The 23,909-nt window shown below is 46.2% G+C and overlaps 1 protein-coding gene across 8 annotated transcripts in view; it reads right to left on the bottom strand.

Moving 5' to 3' along the window:
* The window catches only part of MAP4K4 (mitogen-activated protein kinase kinase kinase kinase 4), a 48,117-nt gene extending 24,873 nt beyond the window's left edge, over positions 1 to 23,244 (bottom strand). For 7 of the 8 annotated variants that reach the window (XM_080916793.1, XM_080916798.1, XM_080916795.1 and 4 more), the window contains exons 1-12: positions 23,123 to 23,244; positions 21,105 to 21,215; positions 17,155 to 17,245; positions 14,502 to 14,632; positions 13,836 to 13,890; positions 12,046 to 12,124; positions 10,883 to 11,058; positions 10,312 to 10,384; positions 9,067 to 9,277; positions 3,574 to 3,735; positions 895 to 981; positions 114 to 329 (exon numbers count right to left, since the gene is read on the bottom strand). In XM_080916793.1, coding sequence (XP_080772919.1) covers positions 114 to 329; positions 895 to 981; positions 3,574 to 3,735; positions 9,067 to 9,277; positions 10,312 to 10,384; positions 10,883 to 11,058; positions 12,046 to 12,124; positions 13,836 to 13,890; positions 14,502 to 14,632; positions 17,155 to 17,245; positions 21,105 to 21,215; positions 23,123 to 23,215 — 1,485 coding nt within the window. In that variant the 5' untranslated portion in view covers positions 23,216 to 23,244. The remainder of the gene's footprint in view (positions 1 to 113; positions 330 to 894; positions 982 to 3,573; positions 3,736 to 9,066; positions 9,278 to 10,311; positions 10,385 to 10,882; positions 11,059 to 12,045; positions 12,125 to 13,835; positions 13,891 to 14,501; positions 14,633 to 17,154; positions 17,246 to 21,104; positions 21,216 to 23,122) is intronic. The other variant, XM_080916796.1, reaches the window with a different exon arrangement.
* Between the last annotated feature and the right edge of the window lie 665 nt (positions 23,245 to 23,909).

Here is a 23,909-nt window from a genome sequence, read left to right as displayed (position 1 = left end):
AGCTCCTGGCTAGCCGCCAAGGCCCACTCTGGCTTTCAAGGCACAGCTCTCACCCATTGGGGAACGCCTAGCTTTCTCGGAGCAACGTGTAAGCAGTGAGGGAAAGCAAATACCTCCCGGGCTCTGTCAGCAGGGTCGTAGTGAGGCTTGGGTTCTGGAGCGTGATAGCTCAGTTTGCTCCTGTCCTGCTGCTGCGGGGGCGGCGGCTGCTGTGCGTGCGGCCTCCTGTGGTCGTGCTGTAGAGACAGGAGATATGCTTGTTCTTGTTGCAACTGCCTCTGGAGCCTCTCTGCCTGCCGGTGCTCTTCCATCTCCCGCCATCGGCACTCCTTGGAGAGGGAGAGGGTAACACTGAATCTGGGGACCATGGTGAGCTCACCTCTTCTCTGGATCCCTTCTTGATTTTTTTTTAAGAGCACCCCCCCCCCTTGTTTAAGAGCAAGGCAAAAATAGCTGGGATTTTAGATAGCACGTTTACCTGTGTAAAATGTGACAGCATTTGCTAACTGTAACATCATTGTGGAGTAAAGGAATTCAATTAAACATCAGATACAGTGGTATACACATACATACACACACACACACACACACACACACACACACACACACTCAGCAAGAATCCTGGAGCATGCACTGTGAGCCTGACACCTCTAGCATTTTCACATTCACTGAATATTCTGTTTAAGAGTTGATGGGCATCTACCAAACAGGAGGAGTTACCTTACTAATGGGAACTAACTTAACACTTTGCTTGCCAGCATGGCCAGAGGACATCTTCACTGGAATCAGACTGCCACAGCAAGACCAAAAAGGTTTGATGGTCACTACAACTGGCCGGCTTAGGAAGGGACAACGGCCCTGTGGCTAGGGAATGGGGCAGAGGCGGGGCGTTACCAGTAACATGGCCTGCTCCTGGAGCAGCTGCTGCTGCAGGACCTCCAGGTGTCGTTGCTCCTCCTCTAGCTGCCGCCTGATGTATTCCTGTCACACAGAAATTACCCAGCAGTCAATACATCCAGAAGGGAAGCATCTGAGCCACTCCTGTGGGCAGTCGAGCACTACTCCAGCAGCCCGACAGTAAGCTCGCCAGGGACTGAGCTCATCACGTCACGACGAGCTGAGGGCTTTTGCAGAGGCTACAGGCTGGAAGAGGTCTAACACATTCCCATGATGCACACGGTTGGTATTGTGCTATCATTATATCCAATGAAGACCTTTAAGGGGGGCTACCTTCCTCTTAGGGATGACAGACACCACAAACACTGGAAGGCATCATCTGAAATAAGCATGAATCTGCCAATGGGGGGGGGGGGGCGCTAAATCCCAAATCTGTTTAAGATTAAAAAAAAAAAAACCCAACCAACCAAACCAAATTTGTGCTTTTGTTAATGATTCCAAAGGTTCCTGGAATAGTGACTATAGTCGGAAGATGTGGTCAGGAGTCATGGACTGTGGGCACTTCTCTACAGGTAAACCAGCCAAGCCCACGCTGATGAGCTAGCTTGTATGTGTAGGTAGTGTGTAGTGTAGGGGAAATGACCACTGAGTCACAGTGGAAACAGGTCATCTCATACAGAACACAGCAGAGACGTAGGTAACCTGCTGCCTCGACTGGTTTAAACCCCTTAGTTCAAGCTCCAGTTCTGGGGATAGGTGAATGAGAGGTGAGAACACACAACCCCGCAGTTAAACACACACTACACAGACATCGGGGAACCCTAACCCAGGCCCACGGGAGACAAGCTGCAGCACTGGCTGCACACATCCAACCTTCTATTACCTGTTTCTTCATTTGAGAAGGGAGTATGAGCTAGATATTAAATAACTCCTAAGAGCAAAATCATTTTACAAGATTTCCTCTCAACAGGAAAACAACAACCACTTCCAGCCACACATGGACGGGCATGTGGGAGAACCATTCCACAGAGGTAGGTTCTGGATCTAGTGAGCGCCTACTCCTGATCACCCTATCTCATCACACATGCCCAAAGTAAAAAGAGCCAAAGATACACCTGAACAGATGTTTGAGTTAACCAATAGTTCTGGTCAGAATACCAGAAACAGAGAAATAATGGCCCGTAAATATCCAGAACACCCCTTCTTATAAACCCAGACTGAACACTCAAAGCCAGGTCCTTTAGCTCACACCGGACATGCTAGGAGCACGCTAAGGCACCAGTGGCTTTGTGACAGACACGTGGCCTTAGCTACCTGAGAAAAGGAATCTGAGTCCCAAATCATTTCTTTTTTAAACATAACAGAATTAAGTCATAACCTGAAAGATCAGGTTACTATAAACATTTGTTTTCTGACTTTAAAATGCAAGAACACTGGGGGAATCACATACTATGCAAATCAGTGAGCATAGAGAATACGGCATACACATGCTTCCGTGGGCACGCACCTGCACCACAGCAAGGATAACAAAGAAACCGTTACCAAAACAAAGGGCAGAATAAATTTTAAGAAATCCTTAAAGTGCACGGTACTTGCTATTCAGAACAATTTTTTTCAAGGTTTTTACGATTTATATTTTATTTTATATTTATGAGTGTTTTGCCTGCATGTATGTTTGCATACCATGTGCACGCATTGCTGGAACAGGTGAGAAAAAGAGCACTGGATCCCTGGAACTGAAGTTACAGATGATTGTAAGAAGCCCTGTGGGTGCTGGGAACTGAACCACAGTCCTCTGGAAGAACAGCCAGTGCCCTTAAAAGCTCTCCAGCCCCATTCATAAAATCTTAACAAAAATGCCACTATCAAGTTTTATCAAACATGGAAACATGCTTGGGTGACTTCTGAAAATAGCAGGTAGCATTTTCACAGCTTTGTAGCCACCAGGTGTAATCACAATAAAAAACACATTAATAATTAACTATATAAGCTTATAAGCCTACTACTAGGACCAAGAAGTAGATTTTAACGGGTAGGCTATACTACGGAGATTCTAGGCACATGGGTGCATGTGCAGACCAAGGCTTAGACACCCAAGGTCTAGGAGGAGCAGCTAGGACAGTAGCTGCGTCACTAGCGGTGACCAGTAGCTGGGTCACTGTGTTTGGGATAAAACCATGGTTTGTTAGTACTTTAAATATGAATTTCAAGCACATCACATTCGAAAAAGGCTTCCATTCTTTGACTTGCCTTTTTTCATAGCTCAAAGCACAGATTGATCAACTTGAAGACAGGAAAGCCATATAAACTAAGAAAAGTTATCTTCTGTTTGTATAAATAATTTAAGAAATTTACAAATAACCTCCACAAGGCAATATCTGTAAATCATACAAAAAAAATCATCAATGCTGTAAATACACCTGCATACTTGGACTACAGTTCAGTCAGTAGATACTTCAAGCATTTACTAATAGTTTCCTCACAGCTGTCTGAAAGTTAACATCATCCATGTATTCTGTGATGTAAGCCTGTGAATGTATATTCAGACATCTGTCACAATCCACCCTCTTTAAGACTCGAAGGGTCTCTACGCTGTAACAACGGGAGGTCCCAGTATGTTGAGACGCCCAGCCCTCAGTGTGCGCGCACTCTCAGTGGACATCCTTGTAACCTCACCTGCTCCCGCTCCACTCTCCTCTTCTCTTCTTCCGCCCGCCTCCTCTCTTCCTCTTCTTTCCGCCGCCTTTCCAGTTCCTCGAGACGCCGCTTCTCCTCTTGTTCCCGTCGCCGCTGCTCACGTTCCTGCTGCCTCCTGGCTTCACGCTCTCTTCTTTGTTGCTGCAGGAGTAGAACTGCATGGTGACCAGGAGTCTGCAACCGCAGCTCTCAGGAGAGTTTGCTGACCGTGGTCAGCAGGGGCCAGGGAGGTGAGTTCTGGACCCTAGCTGTACACTGATCAATTACTTCTACATCACCCTGACAGTAACAGCTTCCCCATAACTACAGGTCAAAGGTGTCATGTTTCTGTGAATCCTTTCGGGTTCTGTCTTCCATTTTGAAAGCACACATTCTTACTACCCAGTGCAGCTCTAAGAGGTCAGCAAATCTGTCCTTCATGAGCTTCACTAACTATCTAGGACCCTTAAATCAGAACAAAATGAAAGAGATGAATAAAGGGTAAAAGAAAAAACAAAGGAAGATAAGTATGTGAAAAAGTGAGAAGGATGCACGAGCAAACAACAAAAAAGAAATCGAAATCACCAGAAGAAAGCAAGCGCCATCACTGTTAGGAATAGCTCAAGGCTACAAAGTGTGAATACCGCTGTCCTGGGCTTTGTAACAAACACTTAACCTTTAAAGTTAGTTGATGTTCCTGCTATATTTCTCTTTGGAACCCTAGGAAGTCAGGATCTCGTCCCTACTGTACAGAAAATGGGCTGAGGAAAATGAACCGACTTGTCCAGGGTCACCATCCAAAAAGCCACTGTCGGAATGGCCGCTCCACCTGTAACGCCTCCTACAGCCTCATGCTGCCTAGCGCCCCACTGAGAGAGGGAACACTCCGCCTTAGCTGACTGTGCACACGGGCACCCCATCTGTCAGTGCAGGGCATCCAGACCGTGGAGTCTAAGCTCCGTCAGCTCTTCCCGTGAATGTGGGAGCTGCTGGAGTCTCTAACAAGCACTGTCCAATATATGGCCACTACTCACACCCCACCGCTGGGCACCTGCACCGTAGCTTGCACGGATAAGGAGGCAAGTCCACTAGAGGCTACCACACTGGACAGCACCTTGACAGCTCACTCACTCCCCCGGACAGAGAATACGGGTACAGTTCACAGACCCTGTCACACTGAAGCTAACCACAGGACAAAGTGAATGATTTCAATTTCGGCCTTTCCATACGTCTCCTGCTATTCCGAGCTTTTTAAAAAAAAAAAATCTTAGAAAAACAAAAACTCAGACTACGCATGAATGCTCCAAAGCCAATGAAAAGAGGGCAAGTAAGAACTCGTGCAGGGAAACAGTCACCTGCCCTCATCCTTTCAGACTCTGGGGACACACTGACATAACCGAAAGACACTCAGACATAATCCCACAGTCAGTGATGCTGAAGTCCCATCACATTCCCCACTCAGCAACAAGGAAAACCTGTCAGGTCACTGTGTGCACAACAGGACAGCTAAGAGCACTGTCATTCTCCTAACTCTGATAATAACAATTACTGAATTTTTGCCAACTGGGAAAAAGCAGTTTCAAGTATAAGTTATTTAATTCCACTACATATTCTTGGTTGGATGCCATTTCCAAAGGAAAACATCTTTTGGTTTTGTTGTTGTTGTTGTTGTTGTATACAATATGATAAAAATAGTCAGGATGACTTCAGGTCAGTGTGAGGCAGTCTTGATAACGCTCTTGTACTTTAAAGTGTGAGCATTCTCGTTCGAGTGTCTACTCAGGCTGAAGACACGGGTTAATGAACTGACAACACAGGGCCGCAGCAGGAGGGGCTGTCTAGAACGCTGTCTGCAAAGGGAAAAGGCTTAGGAACCTGTACACACATAAAAATCTTGAGCTAAGCAAACAAGGTCCCTATAGATGACGCTGTTAGCATCTCCTCTCTGCTACTGAATACTCGGAGACTGCAGACTCAGTACTTGTACAAGATCACCAACCGCCCTGCTCAGCAGCTTTCAGAATGCCCTCTGCCTTCAGAGCAGAGACTACAGACATATGGGTCTCCACGTGGCTCCTTCCATTCATGTGCTGTGCACTCGACCAGTCTGCTAATTCAGGGAATTGTACACAAGTGGGTTTTGATTTGGGGTTTGTTATGTTGCCCACACTAGCTCTGAGTTTTCAATCCTCCTGCCTCAGTCCCCTGAGAGCTGGAATGGCAGCAGATGCCTGACAGAAGCATGTGTTTCGTAGTTCTAGAAATCTTGTTTGCCTATTTGCCTGCATGCTCTCCTTGATATGTCAGTGTCCTAGAATGTCTCATAAGGCAGGCCGGGACGCCTAGACTGATCTAGAATGTCTCATAAGGCAGGCCGGGACGCCTAGACTGATACGGTTTTGTTGTTGCTGTTGTTCCTCTCCCCAGCTTCCTTTTCCTTCTTCCCCTATTTTCTAGGGTTTTTTTTTTTTTTTAACACTCTAGGGATCCTTATTTTTTGAATATTCTTTTACGAATATGCCCCCATTCTATGAATACTGTGGTTAATGCACACACAAACATGTGAGAGATGGTTTTTCCCTCTGTCCTTATTCAATCTCATTTCCTTCAAAATCCTCCTTGTTCTGTTGTTGGGGACCACGTCTGGGGCCACTGGGTTCCCTGTTCATCTGAAACTCTTCCACTCCTCAGGGTCTGCTGTCTCATTGAGCACTCCCTCTCAGGACATGAAAACTCCCCTGTGAGTGGTGCTTGGATGGTAAGAACTCAGCCTGGCCTCTTCTTACAGCTGCATGCTCTTTGTACTGGTCAGGGGTCTCTAGAGAGGAACTTACAGTATGCAGTGAATCCCAACATCCTACAGTCTGGGGAGAGACTGTGGGAAAGAGAGGGCATTTGTAAAGCATTTGGCTGCAACAGTGTGTGACCTACTGAGGTGAGTGTGTCAAAGGAACATTTAAGAACTTACAGGAGGCTCTTATAAACAAGACCACAGTCTGAAGACAACCCATCCCTGCTGACTGCACAGACAAGGCCCTGGCTGTGGGGCTCTGGCTCTGGGTCCCTGGGAACACTGTCCAACGTTAAAGCTGAAGCTGTGAGGAGGCAGCACCAAGCCAACAGGGATTCCCCCAGGTCAATGCTAGTGCAACAGCAAGAGAGGAAGGGTTCCCACTCCTCTGAAATGTGTGCAAACGTTCTGGCAAAATCTTCCGAGGCAAAGGAGTTCAGAATCTCCCTTCTAAACACACAAAAACATAACAGACACAGGAAGGCTCATTAATTCTTCCCGAGACACCGTTTGCCTGATGCCAAAGCTGAACTTCAGTGCTAACCCTACTTCATAATGAAATTTCCTCTCATTTCCCTCTGCTTCTAATCTACTCACTTCTACCCACAGTTCTGAACTGGAATATCTATGTGTCTCCTGGGGAGAGGAAGGAGAAGAAAGAACTTCCCTAGGCACAGCCTCCAAGCCACCCTCGGGGGAAAGCAATCCCCAGGCTCAGACGCCAGGGCAAGACACAAAAGGAAGAGCACAGAGTGGACATTATTTTTTTTAATACCCCCAGAAAGAACAGGACAGGGAAGAGTGGGTTTCCTATTGCAGAGCTCACACTCAGGATGGTGAACCAGAAGCAGAGAAAGGAGTCAACAGCAGTAGTGAAAAGACTGCGTGAGTGAGCTTGGCCCACTCTGGATCTTCGTGGGGCTAGGAGAAAGGCAGAAATCAAACGATTTCCTCTGGGCAAACCAGGGAACAGATTCTAGGGCATCTATGTGAACTCAACAGTCAAGAGCAATCAATCACCTGTGCTTAAGATCTGTGAGGCTGGTTGAGCAGTACAGTGGGGCTGAGAGCTGCATTTAATCTTACCCGGCTACTGGCCGCTTCAGTGACCATCCACTGCTCATCTCTGTTTGACCTAATGTCCAGGATGACTAGGTAAATCCTTCTGGAATGTACAAACACTCCTAACTTCCACCAACCTTCAGGTGAAGAGGTCATCAGCACCTGGGTGTGTGACAGGATTCCCTTGCTTTGCTCAAAGCACCAGTGTCTTCACTCACAGCTGTGCAACTACAAGTTCATCAAACTGTTGTGCTGTGGCATCTGGTGTCTGGGGTAATGTGACCTGCCCTACCCATTATCACTCATGTCTGGCTTCGGAGCAAATGACATTTCCTTAGAGGCAAGAGTTGCTTCTGTGTGTCCACCCAAGGCACAAAAATAAAACTTAAGTACTTCCAAAAGATGAAGGACCTCTGTGACAAAGGAAGAGGACACACATAGCTGCATAAGCCGAGTCTTAGGGCTGGAGAGACGGCTCAGTGGTTAGAGCACTGGCTGCTCTTCCAGAGGTCCTGAGTTCAAATCCCAGCACCCACATGGTGGCTCACAACCATCTGTAATGGGATCTGATGCCCTCTTCTGGTGGTATGACTGAAGACAGCTGCAGTATACTCACATACATAAAATAATAAAGTTATTTTAAAAAAAGAGATGTTCAAATCAAACAATGGATGAGGAACTGCAGGGCTGTGGCATATAAAGTAATAGGCAGGCAAGAAAAGAAAATTAAAAGTTTCAATTCTCAAGTGAATTACGGGGAAATAGTACATCTGTGTGAATTAAAAATAACCTATAAATAGTTACATTACTAGTGTTTACAGTATTAACGCCTTTCATGAAAATGGTGAAAACTGTATCTACCATAAAATGCAAGTAATCTTACTAACTATCCTGCTTTCTGAATCTCACTCTTTAAAAACATGTATGTGTGGGGGGTGCATGCACACATGGCAGGGTAAGAAAGAAAGACAACCTGTGGGCTGGAGAGATGGCTCAGTGGTTAAGAGCACTGACTGCTCTTTCAGAGGTCCTGAGTTCAAATCCCAGTAACCAGATGTTGGCTCACGACCATCTGTAATGGGATCTGATGCCCTCTTCTGGTGTGTCTGAAGACAGCTACAGTAGCTACAGTGTACTTATATGATAAATAAATAAATAAAAGATAACTTGCTGGAGTTGCTTCTCTATCTACACTCCCTGGGGCCGGGGATCAAACTCAAGTTCCTGTGCTGGTACAAGCATCTTGATCCACGGTGCCACTGCACTGAGCCACCGCACCCACCCCAGTTCACGGCAAAAGTCTCAAGTTTCAGAAAAATATAAAACTGGGTCACAGAAGCCAAGAATGGCAAAGAAATTAGGTCAAGTCTATGCAAGTCAATTTAAGCATAATGGAGACCTGTGTTGGGCAGTCCCGCCCCTCACATTGTGCACACAAGTGTCAGGCAGATCCTCAGGAAAGTGAAGCCTGCTAGTGCACATCCACACACCCCTACAGCAGTTCTCTGGGCTGCTGCAGCAGGGTAGGGACAGACTTCCTCACAGCTTAGGAGCTCCCATTTCCTCAACAAGCTAGCTGGGCTTCTGATGTGAGCAAGGGTGGGGGCGAGAAAAGACGTCGCAGCCCTTCCCCTTTCTACCTCTTCCAGCCGCCTCCTTTGCTCTTTCTGCTGCTCAATCCGCTTCTGCCTCTCAGCCAGCAGCTGCCTCTTGTACTCCTCCTGCTCCCGGAGCTGTTGCTCCTGCAGGAGCTGCTGTCTCCGCAGAGCCTCTGACCGCTCCTTGTTCTCCTGCTGCAGTCTCAGGAAATCACGTCGCAGAGTGGACTCTCCAGGCACATTGACGATGGAACTGCAGGAGACAAGTCTGTCAGGGCTCCACGCATCACCCAGGCCTCAGAGGGTGCGACCCAATGGACATACACCCAGTTCCCTTCGAGGGGACTACTGACTTTGAGCAGCAGGAGTTCAATCAACATGTCTACCAGGATGATTTTGCCTACCGCTCCGAATCATCCTGTCACTTAATAATTTCTGAAGATTTGGTCCTAGTAGGGAGGCATCCTGCTCGGGACTCTCCTCTCCTTTCCTTTCCCCTCTGCACCCACTGGTCTCAGCATCCCTTCATTTTCATCTGGCCTCCACCGAGCCTGCTCCGTTCCCCGACACTGTTTTTTATCATCAGAGACAGCAGCAGGCCGCACAGGAGCCTTGTGAACGGGCTTTGCACAGAAAACTTAGTTATCACTGTTCTGCTTTGGGGGCTGTTCCCCAAGCCTGCATCACACAGAATGGCAAGAAACACCTCCTTAAACCCCTGCGACCCTCTTTGAACTTCTATTTGCAATTCAGGGCTCCCATGGGTCTCAGCACCTTCATCTTGGTTTTGTTTGGTACTCGACCAATGGTGGCAGGCAAACCCATTACTAAAGTAAAAATATGAGAAAGTAAACCCACTCATCTTAGCGTCTGCCTGGCTTCACTGAGATAAACCGGGTAGAAGATACGTGAAGAAAAAGGGCAAAGGCTGGCAGCCACATTTGCGCATAGGGAAAATAAGGCTGTGGGGAGGTTTCTTAGCAGAGGGCCTGCTGGCCTCTGAGCTGCACACTCCTCTGCGTGTGGGACTGACTTCTGTCAGGCAGCAGACTGTACTGTTTGTGCCGTCTGCGGCCATAAATGTCAGGAGCATTATTTCCTCAGCCTCAACCATAAAACTGGGTTAAAAACAAAACCAGAAACTAGGCAAGAGTTTGGGGTGGGAAACTGTTCACAGAGATCTGTCGTGAGGTGAGAAAAGCAGCAGACAGGAAGTAAGCCAGTGCTGTCTGCGGCTCCTCACAGAGTACGGGCATCGGTGAAGCCTGGCCTGGCTGGTGTCGGTACCTTGGCTCTCCCTCCTGCTCAGGCACTTCCTCCTCCTCCTCCTCGCTCCCGCTGTATTCATATTCTGTCTCATCTGAAAGACAAGGCCGAGAGAGACAGGAGAGCTCAGATCCTCTGTGTAGGCAAGCATTCCCAGAGTCAGAATGACCGAAAGAAAACAAGGTGCTCTTGTGAAATATACCTTCAGGGAAATGAATGGGCCTGGTAAATACTAAAACAAGCGCCGGGACCCAGACTCAGAAAGTCAAATACTGCGTGTTCTACAAAGCACGTTTCACACTGTTTACCAGTGTCTCTGTGTCAGTCAGCATGTGGGTTTATGACATAAAGAGGGGAGGCGGGCTACTGAGGAGCATTAGCTTACATCAGTCTTGCTTTTGCTGGGTAAGTGCAGGAAGGCTCAGGACCACACGACAGGAAGAGGAGAGAGGGTATTTGGATGGAAGAGCACAGAGGGTAAGAAGAATGCGCAGGAAGGGTGCGGAGCTCAGGAAGGGTGCGGAGCTCGGCAGCCGCAGCCTATACTTAGTGTCAGAAAGGCGAACATAAGAGCGTAAAGGAGCCTCCATACCTTTCTCGCCTCTCTTCTTCCTGGTCCGGTCTATGTGATCCTTAAGCTGGATTCGAACTTGCCTTTCATTGGGCTGATCCCTTATGAAAGGGTGTTTTAAAAGCTGCTCTGTAGAGGGCCGCTGCATGTAATTCTTCACGAGGCAGCCTTCTATAAAGCTGAAGAATTTCTTTGACCTGGAAGTGAAACATACCATCAAACTTCCATCACAAAAGTAAAGCTCAAAATTACCAGTGGTGAGCCTGAAAACCACTGTATCACTGTGTTTACACCTGTAGTGCACACTAAACATGTATCTCATCAGTCAGCAGTGTCACTGTGATCACACCCCCAGCGCACACTAACAATGTACTGCACCAGGTTTAAAGGAACAGAACTTAAGTCTAACATACTCATTAACCACTCCATCAGAAAGCAGGCAAGAGGTACAAGGACAGAGAAAAGGCTTCACTAATGTGGGGGTCAGGGAGGCACACAGACGACCACAAGTATCAAAAAAAAAACCCAGAGACGAGCAAAGAGCCGGCCTCAGTGAGCAAATGCAGGACATGTATTAACACTTCAACCGGCCTTACACTGGCTCGATTCACCAGGTCTTAAGAGTTTAATGGACAAAGGCAGAAATGACAGGTTTTACTTTGTGTGTGCATGGTGGGAGTAGGGGACTCATCACCCTCATTTGTGCCACAGATACTTTAGAACTTTGTCCTTTTCCCATTCCCAGCCCAGTGGGTGAAGACGCTTACATACAAGCCCTACCATTGGTTGGTACATTTTATAAAACATCATTACCATATTTGCAACCCACCCTAACCCCAGAGAGCATCTTGCTCTATTACCCAGAATGCTTTTAACTCCTAAGTTCAAACGGTCCTCCTGTTGTAGTCATAATTATAAGTCATGGGGCCTGCAAACACGCACCATGGCCCTAGACACCCTTCCTTAATGTTAAGTCGGCTATCAGAGGACCTTTCAACACATCTTTGCCATCTTAGTAGGAAGACTTAAAAGATGTTTAAACCTTAAACATGAAAACAAACTTTTCTTCATATTGTGCGGCCTTCAGAACTTGCTTGTTATTAGTGTTTAAATAAGTGTACCGAGAACAGAAAGCAATCCGCGTGCCTCAGACTGTTTAGGAAGACAATCCGTACACGGCTTACCATTTTTTTGACTTCAGCCTGGGAGGAGGGTTTCTGGGGATGAGAAACAGGGCTCTCATTGGATGCATGTCACAGAGAGCTGGGAAAGAAGATGGCTGTGTCAGTGAGGCAAAAATTTACTCTCCCTGAACCTCTGGGGTTCACATACAAATGACTTCACTCACAAATCATTTCCATGAATGTCAAGCAGCTGAGAAATCTAGTTACAAACCCTAGGCCATACCTTGAATTTACCATTTAAAAAGAGTAAACTGTAAGAAGACCAAAAGTACCCAACTTCAAATCAACACCGTAAAGTTTTCACACACCAAAGATAAATAGTAATTCAAATTTTTTTTAAAAATTAACTTTTTAAGTCACCTTTGAAATTATAATGAAAATGGCCTTTTTTATAAGGTGTCTAAGGAACAGAACAGCTCGGTAAAGGCCTTCAGTGTTTCAAATGGTAGCAATGCCTAAACACAAACGAAACCAATGCTTAAAAGCAGCACGCACATTCAGAGCCTCACACAGGAACCAACACCTAAACTTGGTGCACACTCAGAGTGCCCGGGCACTGCTGTCTGCTACTCCAGCTTGGGGTGGGGGCTGAGTGCTACCCCAGCTTGCGTCAGAAGTGGGGGGAGGCTGAGCATGGATGGAGGTGCTGACCTCTATGCAATTACTGTCTGTTTACATAACTCACTCCAAGAAAGGTGAGCTCAGCAGACACTGGTGCATCCCAGCAGAAGAAGCACATGATAGGGGGAGACTTAGAAGGCAGCTGGGAATGGGGACCAGACTGGCAGACACCAGTATCCCAGCATAAAGGGAAACTGAGACAAATGACCCAGCAGTACGCCCCACGAGGGACATGGCACTCTCAGGGACACCCCTTGATTCCTGTCAGTGCCGCCATCCGTTCAGCAGGTATTTATTCACAGCCATGTCTGAGGCAGCCTGCAGTGTGTGGACATTGGACACGCGTTGCCTAGCAGGCCAGGAGAAGGCTAAACATGTTTCCTTCCTTACTTTTTCTACATTTCTATTACAACCCTAATCAAAGATCAACTTTACTCTTGATCAATTTACTGAATTAACCCAAGGAAAAGCAAACTCAAATCTTTACTGAAAATTCCATTGATAAAAGGTAATGTCTCAATTTGTAAATTCTAAATAAGAAAGTTTCAAAAGCTGGGGACCTGTTTCAACCAATATTATTTAAATGCAAGGAAAAAAAATAGGTCTTATTAATTTCAGATGCTACATCAAATTTTCTAGAATAGGCTAGAGACCTTGTCATAGTTTGAATATGCTTTGCCCAGGGAGTGGCACTATTCGGAGATGTGGCCTTATTGGACAAGGTGTGGCCTTGCTGGGGGAGGTGTGGCCTTGTTAGAGTGGGTGTGTCACTGGAGGCGTGGGCTTTAAGACCCTCATCCTAACTATCTCAAAGCCAGCATTCTGCTAGCAGCCTTCAGATGAAGATGTAGAACTCTCAGCTCCTCCTGCACCATGCCTGCCTGGATGCTGCCATGCTCCTGCCTTGATGATAATGGACTGAACCTCTGAACCTATAAGCCAGCCCCAATGAAATGTTGTCCTTATAAGAGTTGCCTTGGTCATGGTGTCCGTCCACAGCAGTCAAACCCTAACTAAGACAGACCTAGAAAGCTCCAAAGGAATATTGGTTACAAGAATTCCCTGTACATCCGCAGCCACCATGACGGGTTCTGCCCAGTGTCCTTGAGTTCTTACAAGAAAGCAGTTTATACAGAACAAATGAGCTCCAAAAGGAGGAAGCTACTCACGGGGGGCTCCTTCTGCCATCTCGATGGCCGTGATGCCACAAGACCAGAGGTCGCTCTGCAAAGAAAAAAGAGAATGTTCAGTTATATTTCTAGACAGGCATACAAGTTAAATAAAAGCATTCTTTAGGTAAGAACACAAACAAAAACAAATCTTGCTAGGAAGCTATTTCCTTTCCAGCCTTAGAGATCACTTTTATTTACTTAAGTATGATATTATTTTGATAATGTTGAAAAGAGTTTCCATTTTTATGTATGTATTAAGGAGTAGAAGAATCAGAGTCTACAATGCATATTTAAATTATTCAAATTTTAAAAATCCCAGTATAACAATGGTTTAAATTAATCCTCATTAATTGGATAATGGTAACAATTACTGAAATACACGAGGAACAGTTAAAATATTAACTCAATTTTAACACAACTAACAGGTACAACCACCATTAAAGCAAAAGTTTTGTCTTTATTGATAATAAAATAGCAGCACAGTCAAACTGATTCAGATAATTAAATATAAGTTTATGCCAGGATAAAAAAAAGTGCACTATGATTTCAAGTCCCTAGGGGTCACTCTATAATCACTTCAATTTATTTATCCAACTAAGAGAAGTTATGAAACTCTTTACACAAAAATGCCCAGTGGTGGCTGTAATGGCGGGGGCATCTTACTCTGTAGTCGTAAGTGGCATCTGGGTTCTCATCGCAGGCGATGACCTCTGGAGCCATCCAGTAGGGTGTCCCTATGAACGTATTTCTCCGTCCAACCGTCCTGTCCAACTGAGCGCTTACACCAAAATCAACTACAGAACAAATAGCAAGAAAAAGTGGAGCACGGTTAACAAAGAAGAGTAAAGCCTACGATGAGCTGCCACAGTACAACTCAAGCAGCGTGGCGTTGTCAGCTGCAAGCCATTCTTGGAGGCGGCACTGGAAAAGATGGTTTCCCATCTCTGCCCCCCACCCTCAAAGTGGCAATGTCAGAACTGCAGCAGAAGAGGCTGGGCCAGTCAGGAAGATCCAGGAGGCCAGTCTGGACTGCTGAGGGACCAGCACACTGCACTATTAGAGACTCACAAATGCCGAGTGGGCAGCGAGACCACTCAGTAGATGAAGGAACTTAGAGGAACCTACTGTACAACCTGTGAGGACCTGAGGTCAGTCCCTGGAGTGTACATGAAGTTGGAGGCAAAGATCTGACGTCAGAGTTGTTCTCTGACTGCCATTTATGTGTTCTGGACACACACACACACACACACACACACACACTAAACATTCTCCAGAAGAGCTGGGATGTGAGTTGACCTTTCAGAGAGTGACTTCTACTTTGGGAGAATTTAAGGACGATGGCTGGCTAGAAGAAGATGGATGGCCGGCAGGGTCGACAGAAAGCCATAGGTGTTTGCCCTCAGCATTTGCCGCCATCATCACAGCCCACAGGCTGTCATGAACCCAGGAGGAGGGCACGCAGCTCACAGAGAGGGGTCTACAAAATGCTAGACAATTGGTAGGGGTCACACATTCCACCTCTACGTACAGAACAAAGCTCACGAAACAGTTGGCTTACTTGTCAAGTGTCCCTCAACACACAGAAGGCAAAATCAGGACAAAAAGCCCGATTAAGCTTTCCAGCACCTGGGCCAGGAAAGACTGAGGGCATGTGTCTCGTGGAAGAGGTCAGGGCACAGAAACACCAGAGCAAGGACAGCATGATTGTCCCGGTTTAGCCCCAAGGAGACTTTCCTCGTCTCCTCCTGCAGAAAACCAGGCAGAGGCACCGGGGAAGGAAACAGTAATTTGGACATTAAGAAGCAGCTTCTACAACTCAGGCTTTTGGAAGAAAAGACAAGCAGACTGCAGTGTCGGAAGGAAAAATGTAACATGATCCTTGACTAGGAGAAGTTAATGCTGATTGTCTTTAGAGTGTAAGAGCATAAAAATAAAACGGGGGCAAGTTCAAGGGTAGCTTGGGGAGACAGGGAACTTTCCTAAGTCATTAGAAAGCCATCTGCAAGAAATGCCACCCATGAAGACATCCTCTGAATACCCAAACCAACACTGAAGACGATGTCCAGGCACCATATGAAAATACTCCAGGGACTAAAGCAATCCTGGTGGCTGTGCTCCCAGAATATTCTGTTAAAGAGGACTATTCTATTTGAGAAATGCCATAACAATAGAATTATAAATCTTATAAATTATCACCAGCACTACAGAAGGGAGGCAGGGGCCAAAGGCAAATTAGAGGACCAGAGAGAATGGGGGGGGGGGGGAGAAAGGGAGGGAGAGGGAGGGAGGGAGGGAGGGGGAGAGGGAGGGAGGGAGGGAGGGAGTGAGAGAGAGAGAGAGAGACCCTAAAAGCTAGAAAAACTGTAACTTGAGAATGAGGACATGAATTCTCAATGGAGAACAGTATATGCAAAGGTCCTGGGGCAAGGTCTAAGAAGAAACAGGAAACGACACTGTGTCAGCAGTGAGTGCTGCTCCCACAGTGTATCTGACAACAGCCTGGCTTACTTTCTATGACTTTATTCTTTATTCTACTACTAAAAAATAATTTCATACAATTCCCATATTGTAACATGGGACATAGGTTAGAAGAAATGAGATGATGGTGTGGTAAAGTAGCAGGGGTCAGATCCCACACTTCTTATAAGCCAAGGCAGGAAGTTTGAATCTTCTTGTAATAGCAGAGTAACTCATTGACGGTGCCTGTCTCTCTGTGTGCCTGTCTCTCTGTGTGTCTGTCTCTGTGTGCCTGTCTCTTTGTGCTTGTCTTTGTCTCTGTTACCTGTCTCTCTCTCCCTCTTCTCCACTCTTATCTCTCTTGCTCTCCCTCCCCTCTCTCACTCTTCCCCCCTTCCTTCTTCTCTCCCGTCCCCCAACTTCATACCCCAGGCTGGCTTCCAACTCACCTCCCAATGTCCTAGTAATGTGCTGTGCCAGGGACCACTGTGCTTACACAAGAAAGCCTGACTTTTAAGTTAGTGTAGGGCAGAAAGTGTGTTTCAGTCACAAGTTCCTGGGTTTGGGCCTCATCACCACCACCGCCCCCACCCCCACCAAGTTAAAACAAAAACCTTTAAAACTCCATTCGGCTGCTATATCTGGACAGAGTACACTACAGAAGCCTGGAACAGGGGAGGCTGGGGCTGGCTAAGCAGTAAGCCTGTCTGTCCCCTTATCCTTCAGGGAAGAAGAAAAGCAAACAGTGTTAACTGGATGAACTCTTAGCTAAATGTTAAAGGAGCAGGCAAGGTGCCTGCACACTGGTACCGGGACGGTTCACCAGTCACGCACACCCACGCCGGTCACGGTCACGTACCAAGTTTCACCTCTGCGTTCTCTGTCAGCAGCACATTCTGGCCCTTGATATCTCGGTGGATAACGTGGTGGATGTGGAGGTGTGCCAGTCCCTGAAAAGGAAAGCAGGTCTGAGTGTCTGTTCTCTGTCCCTGTAGACAGACAGTTAGGAGCACCCTTTTATAATAAGGTGCACGCGTGGGCCAAGTTTCTGTAAGTCCGCATTTAGAACGTGACATTTACCCTTGACACATTCCCAGGAAGGCGCCGTCCCATCCGCCTTGCCACACACATGGAAAGCAGTGAGCTGGGCTTTCCCTCTGGGATGAGCACAACCAACCACTTTAAGCTGCACCTATGACACAGGCTTTAGATTGCCAACGGTAAGTTTTCTGCCATAATTTGTGCTACTTGTCCTCAAGGCAGCTCCTTTCTCAAACCACACGTCTGTCTTTCAGCAGGTAACCCTGTGAACTTACTTGAGCTAGACTCATCCTGGGGGAACAGCAAAGAATTAGGGCCTTAAAACCTGGCTGTTAAAAATGCAGGCTTGTCTTCCCACTATGGAGGGACAAACTGTTAAGTGCTGATATATCTCACTTCTGTTCAAGCGTAAAGTAATTCTGTCACCAGAACAGCCTTGTGTAGGAATAAAATGAATTTCTTCCTTAGGCGAACAAGCACTCCTGTCACATGCACACTGGATGCCCTGTATCCAGCAGCATCTCCCACGAGGTGGGAAAACACACATCCCATATCCATCTGCGATGTAAATGAAGCAATGCACCACTGGACAACTCACCAGCAATGCTGTACAACTCATTCACCTCTCTCCTCCGGACCAGAGAAGCTACACTCCACAACACATCTTCTTAAGACATAGCAACCCATTTATTCTGAAGCACCTCCCCCAACACTAAAAAGGAAGATTACTTGTAAGGGGTTTGATTTTCCTATTAAAAAAATAATAATAAGGGGTGGGGGATGCGGTGGTGGAGTCTTTACCATGTAGCCCAGCCTGGCTTTAAACTTGAAAGCCTCGGGTGCCAGAGCGCTGGGCTCACAGGCCTATGCCATCAAGCCAAACATCTATGAGTTAGGGACAACAGTTCTCAATCACTTCTTTTTCAAGCACAGTGGGTTCTAAATTCACCTACTAATCTGTCAGTGAAACAGAAGACAGATTATGTGATACCTATCTATTATCCATCACACCGGGTGCTGCGCTACACCATAAAACTGCGGTGGGGAAAAGCCCTCGCAGACGGCAGTGCGGCACTCCGACTAGGAAGCGCTCTCCTCCTCAGCATGCTGTAACATCAGATGCTGAAAGAGTCAACCAGAGACACTTGGTTTACAGTCTCTATCTCTACTGCTTCAGTTCACTTCTGTGTTCTAACTTGCATGACTTTTCTCTTTACCCTCTGGCATCTTTTGACAAACATGAGCAGCCCTGTCTCTTCAGACAGTTTTGGCTTATGTGCAATCTGAATCCTTCCAGCGTTAAGTGTGTGAAATGTTCCCTGTTTCTCAGTCCATACCATGAAAGGATTGCTGCTTCTACCCGGGGAATAGTTTGTAACACAACTACTTTAGCTCAGACAAAAGAGCAAAAATGAATATATTTCCCATATGTGTAGTAAGTTCCTTGGGATTCGCCCCTGCACTAAGGCCGTAATTATTCCTTCTGGGTATAGATGCCAAGTTCACATCAACTCAGGAGCAGCCTATCCTAAATCAACTGGAAAGGGTTTTCTTCCTAGCTTATCTTCCTTGACTTCATGGGACAAAAGAGTTGTCAAACTGCACAACACTAGTGATATAAAGTCCTGAGTTCACATCTTCGGTACTAAACAGTGCTTTCTACCACAAGGAGAAAGGTGGCTCAGAACGTGCAGGAGGAGACAGGCAGGAAGGACAGCAGCTCTGCTGGTGAGCCTTGTGCCCCTCCCTGTTCAGTAGGCTAGCCCAAAAGAGTAATTGAGGCAGTGGTGGTCTGTATATAGGACCCTTTACTGGAGGACTGTAAAGGAGTTTTTGTATAGAAACCAGCCACCTCCAGCAATGTCCAGGGACCTAAAAGCCTCACAGGGTCCACTTGCTTCTTCCATCAACACCAACACATAGCAACTCCTAAAACACCAGCAGCACAGAACTGGGTGTTTTCTTTGTTGAAAACTAAAACTCTGCCACAGAAAATTTTTACTGCAGACAGCTCGTGGGTGAAGGTTCTTATTAAAGATGCTCACTAAGACGGAAACAATCAGCATTTCAGAAAAGCACCATTTGCCACCACTCTGACTAGAGTAATGAACAACTTAGGCTTCTCTTCAATGTTCCTGATCTCAGTAGTGACAAAATCCGAAATTAAACACGTCATGCTTGACTGACAGGCAACCTGCTCTCCCAGGTTTACAGAGACAGGCAATCATCTTTGAGATCTGAGATACATCCTATATCTAGAAAATTATACTAAAAGCACAGAATTCTTGTATGTGGCTGGAGTGGTGCTCTGTCCCTGAAACTGAGGCACACAAGAAGCCAAAGCAAAAGTTCACAGTCTAAAGCTAACTACCTAAGAAAAGTATGTCTCCTTTCAAACACACAGTAGCCATCAGCCAAGCTCCTCAAACCCGTGCCCGGCCAGCTCTAGGATCCAGCCTGTCTTAGCTGCTGAACCCTGCCTGTCATCACTGAGCCCTTAGAACAGTAGCTTCTCCCTTACAGGCTTAACTCAGTGAGATCTATAAAAGGCAGGTACCTGATACTTAATGAGGACATGTGTGAGGGATTATGCGTTCTCCAACCATCAGACTCCCTACCTCACACCCGTCTTTTGAAGGAACCCTTCTTGGAGGCTCCATAAAATATCATAAGCAAAAAGACATTAAAAACATTTCTCTAGGGATTCTGGTTGACAGTTTTTAAAACTTGCAGCCTTCCATGAATCTTAAATATAAAAAGTAAATCTAGTTACAATTAAAAAAGAAGAGAGAGAGAGACTAACTCATTACCAGACTTTGATTGGTAGGCAAATAAAAACTAAAACTTCAGTTTGAGTCCAGACAGAGTCTTTATTTCTAAAATATGGAAGGGTAAGTCATCCGGCGGTCAGTTTAAGTATGCCGCTTAGGAAAAAGGGACAGAACAGCTGTAGCAGTGGAAGAAAGAAGTCCCTTAGCAACTCACACACAACTTCCAAATATGAGGCTCTGAAAACCTCCTGTGCTGTCAGGAGCCTTCACACTGAAAGAATGCATTTAGTGGCTAAAAACTCGGCAGTTTAGAAGCTTGCTCTGAGCTCGTTAGCCAGCTCTGCAATTGGCTGTTAAAAAAAAAATCCACTAAGCATTAGGACTCTGCCTCATAAATATTCCAAGAGATTCTAACAGCTAAAGCCAAAGCCACCGAAGGTCTGGAAACCAGCACTCAGAACTGTGAGCGCTGCTCAGGCGCCTTTGCAGAGCTATCCCAGATACAGCCGTGCAGGCTCACAGGAGGTGCTGCTGGGTACAGTCTAACAGCTATGGACTCAGAGAGCCTCAGCTGCCCTGGGGGACTGGAGACCGGCTACAGGGGCATGCCAACCTCTTCCACATGAAGCATGATGTGAGCATGCTCAAGTCCTTCATGCTACAGTGATGCAGTGTCTGCACATGAGCTGCAACAGGTCCTGTTCATAGCTCTAGGAAAAGGAGGGCTGCTGTAACCATTTCCTTGGGAAGTAACAACAAAGGGAGACTGTATAGTCTATACACACAATTTGTTTCAAATTTGTTTCAATTGTCCAAACCATGCAGGCCAACATCTTGGGTCTTCAGAGTTGAAAGTGACAAACCATGACAAAAAGGCTGGGTTATCAAAAGAGACAGTCACCCATACAGAGAGAGCAGACACAAAGACAAGCTGAGGACTCCACTCCAAATGGAAGCTTAAGATCAGAGCCTAGCAGGTGGCTCCTGCTTTCCTTACCCTGAGGATTTCCCTGGAGATGTAAGCAATCCAGTCTTCTTTGAGGGTGTTCCCTTTGGTGTTCTTCACAAGGTCCGTGATGGACCCGGCCCCACAAAACTCCATAACAAGCTACAAGGCAGACAAGACATGTTGTAACAACCACATCCCAGGACTGAGCACACATCCAAGCTACATCACAAAACCATGTTACCTAAAAGACACTGGGCACATGCAAGATCATGTTGGAAGCATCCAAGTAACAACAGTTTGCTTTATAAAAGTACATTCGCTGAGGTCTTGTCCCCTACTGTGGCACATGCCTGGGTGGCAATTCTGGTGTGTTTCTTCCCTCCCTCTAAGGAAAATCACTTTGGTGGTCATCACTTACAGATTATTAGAAATACACATTCCAAAAGTTCTTCCTGAAGATGTGCTGTTTTTATACACTGTGACCTTAAAATCATTTTGTGCTATTTCTTACTGAGTCTAATCAAAAGAGAAATGGTACTTTTAACCCTACATAGTTTTGAAGGTGCGTGTCTATAACACAAACATGATAACAACACCTGTGAACTTGCTAGAAAGTAAAATGAACTGTCCCAAATTCCAAAACTTCAGTTATAACTGGAGGTAAGCCATAAAAATAGAAATAACTATCTCGCTTCTTCTATCTTCCTGTCCTTCCCTCTGAGGTCCCTGTGTCTCCCGACTCTGTACGTCACTGATGGCAGACGCTGGCAGGCTCCACTTCCTGTGTGCTCTGCTCCAGGACTGCTGACGCTATGTGAGAAGCCGGCCTCACACTCCTGGTGGCCATGACTCCCATCTGAGGGACTCTGTCATGTAAGCCAGAATAAACACCTTCTCCTCTCAGCTGCTTTTGTCAGTGTTTTAACACAGAAACAGGAACCAAACTAACACAGTCTGTGTGTGCCAAGGCTGTACCCAACACACTTTCATCTGTGTCTATTTGACAGTACACATGTCACACACACACACACACACACACACACACACACACACACACACACGTGAAGGAAAAAGACTGCTACAGGTCTTGTTCCTCAAGAACATTCCACTTTCCCTCCTTCCCTCCTTCCTTCCTTCCTTCCTTCCTTCCTTCCTTCCTTCCTGGACAATCTGTGTAATTTTATGTATCATTAAGGAATCCTAGAAGCCGAAAATGTAAAACAGAACAATAACATTTTTGTTTTTTTTAAGGGCTGAATCATTTACATTTCACATTTGCAAACTCTGTCCTCATGTCCTCGAGGGCATTTGTGCCTGCTTCTCCTCTGTAGCTAAGGAGGCTACCCATGGTCACAGGCATTAGTTAGTGATGTGCCCTTCATCTGAGGACAGCCTGTTCGGTGCCCCAATTATGATTGAGCTGTTTGGGTTTGTTTTTTTTGTTTTTTATTTTTATTTTTTAATATTAATCCTGTCAGATGTATAGACAGGAAAGTTTTCTCCTGTCCTATAGATGAGCTCTGGCAGACATCTTTGTCACTAATCTGTAGCTATGACTGTGTAGCAGGTTTGCTTCTGGGTCTACCTATCGCAGGCCCCTCTTCCATGTCAGCACCAAACCAAGCTGCTAACGCTTCCTACGTTAACCTTGAATCCAACAGAAAAAGTTACCTTCTTGCCTTATGAATTCAACACCTCCGGCTTAACTCACAGACCTCGCACAGGCTCTCAGCCACTGTTTTCGATAGAAATATTCCTCTGTTTTTTTCTTTTAAAGGTTAAATGTGTCAGTTCAAGAAATTTCCATGATACTTACTATGCATAACAAACTACTATTAATGTTCCTAACGAAAGACTGGCAGCACCTTAGTGTGACACAGAGAAACTGATTCAGCTTTATGTGAAGAGCTTCCTGTAAGATGGCCGCATATTCCTGATCTCTTTGCTACAGTACAGACACAGGATAAGGCTGCTGTCCCTTCCATTTTGTTTCTTCCCTCCTCTGTGCTCCCTTACAGTCACAACCACAGACAGGACGCTCCAAAGGCTTGCAAATGCCGACCTACCCAGAGCTGGTCATCGTGCCCTGGGGGGCTCTTCTTAATGAAAGCACCGTAGTATGTTGCAATATTTCTATGATGAGAGTATTTCTTCAGCATATTTATCTCCAGTTTGATTTCTTCCTCTTCATCCTTAGGGGGAAAAAATAGCAAAACATGTGGCTCTTGACCGACTTGATTTCCTCTGGACCACACCAGTGAAAGCGCCAGAATGCACACTCCCTTTATCCACTGCTCACCCTTCTGAGTACGACCGACCATGGGGGAAATGAGGTAACACATATGATAATCAGCAGGACTGACGGGGAAGAGTTCTGGCTGTTCCTTCGATACTCGTGACCTTGGGCCATCTACCTGCTTCTCTGACTGGCAATCTGCTTATGTCAAACAACACCACACATAAAAGGGTAGTTTGACTGATACTAGTTCAATTCGTCATTTTTTAAAAAGCCATTTCTTCCTTAGGGAACATTTATGAATATATTTAAGACAAGAACAGTTTTGCAAGGTACTGGACAGATGACTTTAGGGACAGTGTACAGGTTCCCCTCAGGTGAGACCGGCAGGTGAGGGAATGGGGGAGAGGAGAGCCCTTGTGATAAGATGGGAGGAGGAAGAGGAAGGAAAGAGAGGGACATACAGGCACGAAACTTCATTTTGTGAATGCTGAGAAGCTGCGGTCTCTGTCTCTCTCCGTCCACATGGGAAGAAACTGCACCCGTCAGCATGGGCATTTTATTCTCTTACCTGCTGCACAGACTCACAAACTTTCTGTAAAGAGGGCACTGGCTGC

The sequence above is a fragment of the Micromys minutus genome (genome assembly GCF_963924665.1).
Source record: "Micromys minutus genome assembly, chromosome: 5".
NCBI classification, from domain to species: domain Eukaryota; kingdom Metazoa; phylum Chordata; class Mammalia; order Rodentia; family Muridae; genus Micromys; species Micromys minutus.
This window is presented reverse-complemented; position numbering and strand designations above follow the sequence as displayed.